The sequence below is a fragment of the Mus caroli genome, chromosome 19, assembly GCF_900094665.2.
Source record: "Mus caroli chromosome 19, CAROLI_EIJ_v1.1, whole genome shotgun sequence".
In the NCBI taxonomy this organism is placed as follows: domain Eukaryota; kingdom Metazoa; phylum Chordata; class Mammalia; order Rodentia; family Muridae; genus Mus; species Mus caroli.
This window is the reverse complement of record NC_034588.1, coordinates 20,385,790-20,397,865: the sequence shown is the minus strand read 5'-3', so window position 1 is coordinate 20,397,865 and position 12,076 is coordinate 20,385,790. Positions and strand designations below refer to the sequence as shown.

Here is a 12,076-nt window from a genome sequence, read left to right as displayed (position 1 = left end):
TTTTGCTTTTCAGATTAAGGAACTTCAGCAGGCATTAACAGTCAAGCAGAATGAAGAGCTGGACCGGCAGAAGAGAATAAGTAACACTCGCAAGATGATAGAGGATCTGCAGAGTGAGCTCAAGACTGCGGAAAACTGTGAGAACCTTCAGCCTCAGATTGACACCATCACAAATGATCTGAGGCGTGTGCAGGAGGAGAAAGCCTTATGTGAAGGCGAGATCATTGATAAACAGAGAGAAAAGGAAATGCTGGAGAAGCAGAGACGGAGTAAGCTTCCTGGGGGCAAAGAATTGTTTATGAACTGGGGACTTGCTTATTTTCCCTGACTTTCACCCCCTCATACTGATTTGCCTTTGATCCATTTTAATCTGTTTATCTGAGTTCTGGTACAAACAGTTGAAAGGAGCTCAAGAAGAGACCCACTCTTAACTCCTAGCAGTATTAGTAATGCCGGCATCTGTTATTTTAATAGTTGTCAGTGTTGAGTAGACACACTAATACAGTATGGTGTCTCTGTTCTATTTTCAAATCTAAGGTTTTATTGAGGACCAGGATTGTATGTGCTTCCCTAGCAGTTAGACTTTTAAACTGGTTTACAGCCAGGTTCTTTAGAATTGAGTTACCACTTAAGAGGTTTAATTTGCCTTTCTTAGAAAATACCATTTGTTGTAGTGTATCTTTAAATTAAAAACAAGTTACTATTATCTATGTAGCTGGGCATACAATTAGTACTAGGCACACAGGGAGGTCAAACAATGCTTTGGAGTTGGTTTTGTCTTCTTAACCACTGAGGGATCTGAGGATGAGCCTGCGGTCAGGGCGCTGTGGAGTGAGCACTCTCATCCCACCTTCGCTTTATTTTTCTTAGATTTGTAGATAACTTGCTAAGAAGAGATATTGAAGATTAATTTCAGTGTTTTTGTGTTACTTAAGAACATTGTAAATTTAGTATCTCTCTTTATTGATTTTGTTATAGACTTAGTTTCATGTTAAAGGTAATTACTTTCTGAAGAAGAGGAAACCTGTCATGCCCCTCGCCACTGTCTTGTCTTATTTCCCGTGACCTGCTCTCAGTAGCTTCAGGCTACTTTTTATCTTAGGTGTTAAGTCATTTTAGAAAGACTTTGAAATAGTTGTCCTAAGTGGTATTTTTATAACCTTTTTATTTAAGATATTCTGTATTGTTTATAAGTTGATGTACTGTTTTCAGAGAAGTAATACTTTCTTTCTAATTATAGGTGTGAGTGATCATATTACACGGTTTGACAATCTTATGAATCAGAAGGAAGATAAGCTGAGACAGCGGTACCGGGATACGTATGATGCAGTCTTGTGGCTGAGAAGTAACAGAGACAGGTTTAAACAGAGAGTCTGTGAGCCCATAATGCTCACGGTGAGAAATGTTATTTATCTTTTGTAACATCTGTTAGTTTTATTATTAAAACTTACTGTAGATTTTTGTTCGTGTAAAAATTCTTCTTGCTAAGACCCTGGTTTTCTTTGTTGGGTTTGTAATCACTATGAGGCTGAATCCATACATAAGCTTTCTAAAGTGCCCTTGAGCCATAATGGTATATACACTGAATTTTTTCTAGAAAGCGGTTTAAAACTAGGGGACCAGAGAGATGGTTCAATCTATAAAATACTGCCATGAAAACACGAAAGCCTTAGTTTAGTTATCAAAACTTATATAAAAGGGAGGGGGAAAGCAGGTGGCATGGCATGCCTGCAGTCCTGATACTGAGGAGGCAGACAGGCTCTGTGGCCAGCCAGTAGAACTAAATTTACAGCTCCAGATTCAGTGAGAGAGCCTCTCTCAAAACCAGATATATTGGAGTGAGGTTAAAGGAAGCCCCTGACATCAACCTCTGATGTGTGTGTGTGTGTGTGTGTGTGTGTGTGTGTGTACTTGTTGTACACACACACACACACGGGTAGACATGCCCCATGAAAACATAGGAGGCTGGGGATTTTCTCACTAGAAGCATGTATAAAAACAGTCGTTTGGCTAGGTTTTAGGTTATAGTATTAGATTACAATTATCTATTTTAAAAGAGCACTCTGAGGATTTTGTGAATGAAGCAAGTAATTGATATCATAAAATAATTGATAGCTTTGATGACTGGGTCATCAGGAATAGTAAAGCTGTAGAAATATAATAAAGTTTGGTCATCGATTTAATGGGATAATTTCTATCAAATTCTATAAAGTTTGGCTTTATAAAGGGATGTAAGAATAAGAAAACACATTTTTTTAATAGTGATGTACTAGATTCATAAGATTAAAACTCCCCAAATAACCTAAGAATTGTTTTTACTACATATTTTTGTTTGATAATAGATTTTTGTAGAATTCATAATATAGTCTATTTTCTATATTCTTTACTTTATTAATAATAGCATAGATTTAACTATCTTAATATTAGTAAGATTAATATTTGTAATATGTTCTTTTCTTCCCAGTTACATGTGCCTATAATCTCAGTTGTTGAGAGGCTGAGACAGGAGGCTTGAGAGTTTGATGCTAGCCTCAGCTATATAACAAGTTACATTCTAGCCTGGGGACCATAGTAAAACTCTGCCCTCTAAAGCCAAACAGAAGCAACAGCAAAGAGAATATCTTTTCAAAATTGAGAAGAGATTTATAGTTAGTATATTCGCGTTGTTTTGATCTGATAAGGACTGAAAAAATCCTTGCTATAAGTTATAATGTAAATATAGTTATTTGCTCATTAAAAAAAAACAACCTCAGTAATAGTTCAGAACTGAATCAGGTTTGCCATCTGATTGTCTAACTAGCCCATCGCCAGGTCAGATCACTAGCTGGATTGTATTTCCATCTCGGTGTCTAAGACAAGATGTGCTCTACTTCTGTGGAGTGGCTTTTCCCCTAGCTTCCCTTTCTGTCCAGGTCTATATGTACACTTGCCTAACCCTTCAGTTCTACATGAAAATGAACCTCCTTGACAAGTTAAGAGCATGTACATTCAAAATGTCAGATAGCATCAGTATTCCCGTCCCATCATTTATTTCTAGCAACTCCAGTCGAGAACTGGAAATGTAGAAAAGAGTTACAGCTATTATTTTTATTACCATAGTAATATTTATAATCATAATTATACCTTATATTAACATAATTAATGTGTATAAAGAAGAAAATTTATAAAGATACTGGTAGGTAAGATAAATCAACTCTCATTCTCACAGTGGAATATAGTACAACCATTTAAATACTGTTGTGGAGTCTGGGGTGATAGTTTATTTGGTAAAGTGCTTGCAGAGAACTGAATTTAATCCCACAGAACCCATGTGAAAAAGCAGCCATGGTGTTGTGCTTATAGTCTTAGCATTAGGAAAATAGAGGCAATGGATCTGTGGGTTCTCTGCCATCCAGTCTAGTTTTCTTTGGGAGTACCAAGCCAACGGGAGATCTTGTTTCAAAAAATAAGATGGATGACATCTGAGGAGCAATAATTGTCCTCCGAGTTCCACTTACACACATATATGTGAACCTGCACATATACATACAAAAGCAATGCTATTAGGTTAGGGCTAATAATAAAGAATGAGTAAACTGGGCGTGGTGTCGCACGCCTTTAATCCCAGCACTCGGGAGGCAGAGGCAGGCGGATTACTGAGTTCGAGGCCAGCCTGGTCTACAAAGTGAGTTCCAGGACAGCCAGGGATACACAGAGAAACCCTGTCTCGAACTCCCTCGCCCTCCCCCAAAAAAGAATGAGTAATATATGACACTTAATAAACTATAAAACAGGTTGAATAGAGTATATAGAAATTTTTCACGTAAGAAGTTGTAAAACAGAAAGTGACATTAGCCAGATGATCTGAAGATCTGCGTGTCTACTGTACTTGCCAGTCCGTGTCTTACTACTTTGTGAAGGTGTAACTGTAAAATTCTCTGAAAAACGTGGACAAGTATTATTTCCACTAAACTCCAGAAAGAACAGAGCAGTAGTCTAAGAAACAGAACGCTAAAAGCCAGTATGTTACCTAAATTGTACTTGAGGACATGTATTCTACATGGAAAAAAGGTAAATTAGTCACTTAGAATGTAACAAATTGGGCAGTGACCAAAATAAATACCTTGTCGTTCATCCAACTCTCCTATAAAATCCAAGGGCAGTGTTCCTAGTGCCATTGTTAATGAGAACTGTATGATGGCTTGCTTTTCATTTTGCTTATTCATGATAATAAAAACAATATTCTTGAAACAGTTCTCCCCTTATCTATCTTCATCTCTCCCATATTACTATTGAGCCACTTGTGCAGTAATGTCTAATTAGTAAATATTTTTAAACATGTTATTAAAAATTGCATGTGGTGGTACTTGGCTATAACACCAGCACCTATGAGGTTGGTGTGGGAGCAGCACAAGCTACATAATGAATTGCAGGTACAGTTTCATAGCAGAAAACCCAAAACCCAAATACGCACATTATGTTGGAACAATGCAAGCCTTTGCCTTCCAAAGGCTCTGATAGCTGATTGCCATGGCAAGTTTTTTCTGAGTCTAAAGAAGGCTTTGTTAAGGTTTTGTACCTATCAGCCAAGTAATAGGAAGTTTATGTCAAAATCAAGAAGTCTGGGGAAGGATGAGAGCTGTTTGTATTTGTGGTAGCAGTCTCTTGTCTTTCAGTGACTTAACCAGGAGGGAGCAGAACTGTTTGTAAGGAAATAACAAAGCTCATTGCAGAGGGGACGGACGGGTCCGCATCCGAGTGGTGTTCTGAGTCCCAGTGAGATGCTTGGAAATTACTTAACAGTAACGTTATTCTAACTAAATAAATCCAAGCTATGTGTGTTTGCACTAATAACACATGCATTTCAGCCGGGCGTGGTGGCACACGTCTTTAATCCCAGAATTTGGGAGGCAGAGGCAGGCGGATTTCTGAGTTCCAGGCCAGCCTGGTCTACAGAGTGAGTTTCTGGACAGCCAGGGATACACAGAGAAACCCTGTCTCAAAAAAACAAAAAAAAGTGCATTTCAGGAAAACTAATTAACTAATTTCTTCTTTTTTGTAGATTAATATGAAAGATAATAAAAATGCAAAATATGTTGAAAATCATATTTCATCAAATGATTTAAGAGCCTTTGTGTTTGAAAGTCAAGAAGATATGGAGATTTTCCTCAGAGAGGCAAGTACTAACCAGTAATACACTCTGATTGACAAGGCGCCCTCTGCTTTTCTCCTTCATGGGGTTGCAGTTTCTCTTGTGATTTTTTGAAATAATATCACCTTCCGTATCATCAATACACTTACTCTTTTTTATATTTAAAAAAAACTGAGCTTTTAGAATATTAATCTGTCATTCACAAATGAAACTCTTCCATTTTACTGTCTCAGCATTGTTTTTTTTTTTTGCTCTGTGTGTGTGTGTGTGTGTGTGTGTGTGTGTAAAAGGCAGTGGTTTGGATTTGCTTTTGTTACTGGTTTTTGGTTGCTTTGGGTTTTTTTTTTTTTGAGACCAAGTTTCTTACCGGGAACTCACCAGTTAGCATAGACAGAGTCTAACAGGCCTGCGTGTCTCCACCTCCGCAGCGTTGGAATGACTAGTGTCCAGCCCTATCCTCCTCTCCTTTTATTCGTTCTTTAGGGATCAAACTCGGGTTCTTGTGCTTACTCAGCCCACCCTTTACCCCAGGCACTCTCTCCCCACAGTGTGTGCCTTACACATCCTTGGTTGAATGTTTGCTCTATGGCTCGTCTCTTTAGTTTCTGTTGCAAGAACAACATTTAATTGCGACTGGCATATACTTCAGAGGTTCAGTCCATTATTATTGCAGGAAGCACAGTAGCACCCAGGCAGATGAGGTAGCTGAGTGTTCCAAATCTCAACCAGCAGGTAGCACAGAGAGAGTGACATTGGAACTGGCTTGAGCATTTGAAAGCTCAAAGCCCACCTCCAGTGACACACTTCTCCAACAAGGCCATACCCTGTAATGCTAGCCCCTAAGCATTCAAATATATGGGCCTATAGGGGCCAGTTTTATTCAAACCACCGCATGGCCTTTAGCTACTCAAAATGGATTTCTAAAATTTACTTTGAATTGTTTATATATTAAGATTCAGTGAGAAGGTATTTTGATTTGATTTGTTTTGTTTTTGAAGTAGTTCTTGCTGTGAATTTAGGCAGGCCTTGAACTCCAAAGATCCTCTTACTTCAGCCTCTCCCTAAGTATTGGGACCACAGCACACACATCACTGAGCCCCTCCAGCTTTTGTTCTAGTCTATCTCAAAGCTAAGTTTGTGGGTAATTTTTTTCAAATTTTTGTTCTAAAAAAAATTATACAATATTTTAGTGATATTTTTATCATCCCCCAGTTCCTCCCAAATCCTCTCCATCCAACTTCCTGTTCTCTCAAACCAAACAAAGGGATGGGGCATACAGGGGTAAAGTAGAGAAGAAAAAAGTCACTAAGACCAAAGGAATAAGATAAAATAATGCCATAGACAAACAGAACACATAATGCTCACCACACACAACTGTGATTCCATTTTATGTTGGCCTGCTATTAAGCATGGGGCCTACTTTGGAGTGTGCTTTATACCATATCCAGTGATGCTCTATTGGAGAAAACGGATTTATCATTTCCTAGCAGTATCGATTTCAAATAGCTTCTTGGTTAGGGGTGGAAATTTATGTCCATTATCCCTATTGTACGCTGACATTTTGATTAGTTTGAGCCTGTACAAGGCCTCTGTGCTGACATAGTCTCTGAGTTCATATGTGCATCAGTCCTGTTGTGTCTGGAAGACACTGTTTCCTTGGAGTCATCCATCACTTCTGGCTCTTAAAAATCTTTCCATTCCTTTGCTGTGTACATCCTTGAGGCTGGGAGGGGTTTTTGATAAAGAAAAACTTTGGGGTAAGTGCTTCAACATCTGTCACTCTGCTCACATTGTCCTCTTGTGAGTTTCTTTGTTAATTACCATCTCCTGCAAGAAGCAGGATCTCTGATAAGGGCTGAGAGAACTCTGCTCTATTGGTGTCTTTCTCCATCCACATTAATTTTTGTAACAGAATCTCTTACTTAACATGTGGCTTACTGATTGGATAGGCTGGCTAGCTAGTAAGTTCTAGGGATTCTCCCGTGTCTATACTTAACCAGTGCTTTAGTTATAGATAGATATGTGCTGCTCTACGCAGCTTTTATGTGGATGTTAGGATTATAAACTCATGACGGCACTTTATATTGAGCCATCTCTCTAGCCTCTCCCATTCAGTGCCCCACCCCCAACCCCAAGGCTTCTATTGCTTTCTCATGGTTCACTGGAATTTTTCCATGCATTTATAGTTGAATGATCAGCAAAAAGTTGAAACAAGTATTCTAAAGCTTCTCCCTTGACAGCATCCTGCTGAGAGCTGCCCTTGCATTACATAGCCATTCTACTCTTCCCCCATGCCATCCTCTGATTGCTTTTCAAGCCACGGACTACATCTTTCTACCTACATTTTTCTTCTGTATCTCTCCTGCTAGTTAAGTCCCCTTAACTCTCAGGTCACAAGTCACATTAGCTCAGATCTTATTCAGTTCCTTTTATTGTCCAATTAATTTGAAAAGGATTGTTTAAAATTTTGCTTAGAGTTTTTAATCATTATTTGCAAATAGGTAAACCCCATACAAGATAATATAGTATTAATGAAAGCATAGCTCTGCCATCTATATATTTTTAAGCCAACTTCAGACATCCTATTTCAACTGAAAATGCAGTACATATTTTGAAAGAAAAGGATCTTGGTAGGTATAGGGTCACATGCCTGTAATTCCAACCCGTGACAGACTGAAGAGAAGATTGTATGTTTGAGGCTAACCTGGGGTACATAGCGAGTTCCTGTCTACAGACTGAATGGAATAGCAAAACCAAAGCAAAAAAACGCATAAAATAGAAAAGTTCATATTGACTTTAGGGTAGGTAAAAAATCTATTGTTTAAATTTCTGATCACCCTAGCAATTCCAGTAGCAATATGGTGATTTTTAAAAATTATTTCAGTTAAACACATAGTAATTAATCCTGTCTTTCTCCTGTGTTCAGGTTCGTGACAACAAGAAGTTAAGAGTAAATGCTGTTATTGCCCCCAAGATTTCATATGCAGACAAAGCCCCTTCAAGATCTCTGAATGACTTAAAGTAAGTTGAAAGTAGTATTGGAACTAATTTGAGTACTAAATAATCTTAAGTGACTTTTAATTCTCCTTCACATGTTTGTTATAAACGGTGTTGCCTGTCTTAAGAGTTCTGCTGAAGTATAAAACTGGAAAAGTTGAAGCTTAGGAATGTGTCAGGTAGCATGTTCATGTTTCATAAAGGTGATCTTTCAAATTGTGGAACAGTAATGGATTAGTTAAAGAGATCTTACTAAAGGTAAAAGGAAAAAGTTAGCCATTAGAAAAAGGAAGTAATGAATTGTTTTCTGCAGTCAAAATAATTTCTGTAAAGGGCTAAATGTAAAGAAATGCAGTTTTAGGCTGGAGAGATGGCTCAGTGGTTAAGACCACTGACTGCTCTTCAGAGATCTTGACCTGAGTTCGATTCCCAGCAACTACATAGTGGCTCACAACCATCTGTAATGAGATCTGATGCCCTCTTCGGGTGTGTCTGAACATAGCAACAGTGTACTCATATACATAAAATAAATAAATCTAAAAACAAAAAAGAAACACAGTTTTATACAATTATGTGTGTAAATATCTGGTCTTTGGATTTAACTAGTCATTCTTATATAAACATAATAAGAGGAACAACAAAAGATAGCTTGTACAAAAAAAAAAAAAAACCTTGTAATTATAAAAGACTTACGTTTAACAGCAAGGAAGAAAATAGTACCACTGATTTTTTTTTTTTTTTTAATGTAAAAATCCCTTTTCTTCTATCATTACTAAAATGTGTGTCTTTGTCACCTTTATTTCTTCCTTGTTTGTTTTGTTTTTTGAGGGGTGGTGCTGTTGTTTTGAGACGGGTTCCTACTGTATAGCTCTGTCTGTCCTGGAACTCAATATGTGAACTTCCACCTGCCTCTGCCTCCCCAGTGCTGAGATTAAAGGCGTGTTCTCCCACCGCCAGCTTTAGTTACTTTTCTATTGCTGTGAAGAGACACCATGACAAAGGCAACTTATAAAAGAAAGGGTTTAATTAAAGGCTTCCAGCCTTATTTATAATAGCCAGAAGCTGNAAAGAACCCAGATGCCCCTCAACAGAGTAATAGATACAACAAATGTGGTACATTTACACAATGGAGTACTACTCAGCTATTAAAAGGAATGAATTTATAAAATTCTAGGCAAATGGTTGGACCTGGAGGGCATCATCTTGAGTGAGGTAACACAATCACAAAAGAACTCAAATGATATGTACTCACTGATAAGTGGATATTAGCCCAGAAACTTAGTATACCCGAGATATAAGATACAATTTGCAAAACACATGAAACTGAAGAAGAANNAAGACCAAAGTGTGGACACTTTGCCCCTTCTTAGAATTGGNAACAATCACCCATGGAAGGAGTTACAAAGTTTGGAGTAGAGACGAAAGGATGGACCATCTAGAGACTGCCATATCCAGGGATCCATCCCATAATCAACCTCCAAACGACGACACCAATGCATACACTAGCAAGAGTTTGCTGAAAGGACCCTGATATAGCTGTCTCTTGTGAGACTAGGCCGGGGCCTAGCAAACACGGAAGTGGATGCTCACAGTCAGCTATTGGATGGATCACAGGGCCCCCAATGGAGGAGCTAGAGAAAGTATCCAAGGAGCTAAAGAGATCTGCAACCCTGTAGGTGCAACAACATTATGAACTAACCAGTACCTCGGAGCTCTTGACTCTAGTAGCAACAGTATCAAAAGATGGCCTAGTCGGCCATCACTGGAAAGAGAGGCCCATTGGACATGCAAACGTTATATGCCCCAGTACAGGGGAACGCCAGGGCCAAAAAGTGGGAATGGGTGGGTAGGGGAGTGTGGGGGAGGGTATGGGGGACTTTTGGGATAGCATTGGAAATGTAATTGAGGAAAATACGTAATAAAAAAAAAATAATAAGGGCTTCCTTTCACTTACAGAGGGTTATAGAGTCCATGGCTATCCTGGGGTGGGGCGGAGTATGACATCTAGCAGGGAGGCATGGACTAGAGCAGTACCTGAAAGCTTATATCTGATTCACTGAGCCTGGTGTGTGCTTTTTGTTTTGTTTTGTTTTGTTGTTTTGTTTTTCGAGACAGGGTTTCTCTGTGTAGCCCTGGCTGTCCCTGGAGCTCACTTTGTAGACCAGGTTGGCCTTGAACTCAGAAATCCGCCTGCCTCTGCCTTCTGAGTACTGGGATTAAAGGAGTGCGCCACCACGCCCAGCTGGTGTGGGCTTTTTGATGATAATTCTTCCATCAAGGCTATTCCTCCTATTCCTTCCCAAACAGTTCAACCAACTGGGGACCAAGTAGTCACACATGAGCCTATGGGAGCCATTCTTATTCAGATCACTGCACTATGTATTTTGCTTGTCAAGAATCAGGTTGTATGTCCATGAGTGCACATGTGTATACATGCAGAAAACAGCCTCAGGTGCCGTTTCTCAAACTTTCCATCCTCAGACTTTTGTATGTGTGTGTTGATGTTGTGGGGAAAAGGAAAAAGTCTCCTACTGGTCTGGAATTTCCCGAGTAAGGCAGAGTGTGTTGCTCGAGGGCCCAGTGATCTACGTCCATCTCCCCATTGGGATTATAAGCCAGTGCCACCTTACCTGCAGTGTGGGTTGTGGGGTTTGGACTCCACTCCACTGCACCTATGTTTTTGTTGTTCTTATAAGGCAAGCATTTCATCTGCTGAACCATCTCTTCAACCCAGTGTTCAGGTTTTTTAAATAATATTTTTAAAAGAAAAACCAAATCACTTTTCTTTTCAGACAGTATGGATTTTTTTCCTATCTTCGAGAGTTATTTGATGCACCTGATCCTGTGATGAGTTACCTTTGCTGCCAGTATCATATTCATGAAGTTCCTGTGGGAACTGAAAGGACCCGAGAAAAAATTGAACGGGTAAGAATGCAAACATATAGAAACTCTTTACATTTTGTCGTGATATGTCATAAAACTGTGACAAAAATATTTTATAACAGAAGTGAGACAAAGCTCTCTAGAACAAGTTAATAAATACTTTTGATTTTTAGAGGAATTGAGTAAAGCTAAAATCGTAATGCCTGGATGCTCTTAGGTGATTCTGCCTGGCATGATAAGTCTTGCATCCTAGATGACCTTTCAAGTGTACTTAGAAGACTAGACTGGGAGATAGGTCTGTTCTGGTAAGCTCCACCTTCTAAAGCTTTCAGTGAAGACTATCTCTATACCCAAATGACCACTTTTATTTTTAGCAGATACATCCTTAAGTTTTTTTGCAAGCAGGGACAGACCAAATCTCTCTTAGAACGAGCTATTTTGGGGGGAGGCGGGTGGCTTTGTTTTGTTTTTGTGAGACAGAGTGTCATATTCTTGAACTTACTAAGGAGATGAATCTGGTCTTGAATTCCTTTCTCTTCTTACTCAGCCTCGCAAATTCTGAGTATGGGTTACACTTGTGCAACACCCAGCTTGGGTTGGTTGGTTGGTTAGTTCTTGAAGCTCTTTCGGTTGGTTCTATTGTCTGTTGGCTTCCTTAACTTGAAATGTCCTTTGTGCTAGGAATGTCTTCCCTCACTATTTTGTGTCAGTTCAAATCCCAGTTAAAACTTGTTTTCATGAGAATTCTTTTTATTTCAAATTACTCAAGATTTAGGATGTCAGCTTATACCCTATTTATCCATTATGCTTAAAGAGTCTTATATCTTCATTTAGACTAGGAATTTCTCTGGTAAAACAAACCTTAACAGTGTTGATCATGAAGCTTCCGAGACCGGGGGTAGGGTGGGAATCACAACAACCTATTGATTGATAGTAGAAAAATCAGATGTAATGATATTATGGTGCTTAGAATGGTGGTGCACGCCTTTAATCCCAGCACTTGGGAGGCAGAGGCAGGTGGATTTCTGAGTTCGAGGCCAGCCTGGTCTACAAAGTGAGTTTCAG

General features: G+C 39.0%; 1 protein-coding gene across 3 annotated transcripts in view; it reads left to right on the top strand.

Annotated features, from left to right (window-relative positions):
• The window catches only part of Smc5 (structural maintenance of chromosomes 5), a 68,236-nt gene that overhangs the window by 29,108 nt on the left and 27,052 nt on the right, over positions 1-12,076 (top strand). For all 3 annotated transcript variants that reach the window (XM_021151740.2, XM_021151741.1, XM_021151743.1), the window contains exons 9-13: positions 14-269; positions 1,241-1,395; positions 5,042-5,155; positions 8,058-8,152; positions 10,921-11,053. In XM_021151740.2, the coding sequence (XP_021007399.1) occupies positions 14-269; positions 1,241-1,395; positions 5,042-5,155; positions 8,058-8,152; positions 10,921-11,053 (753 nt within the window). The remainder of the gene's footprint in view (positions 1-13; positions 270-1,240; positions 1,396-5,041; positions 5,156-8,057; positions 8,153-10,920; positions 11,054-12,076) is intronic.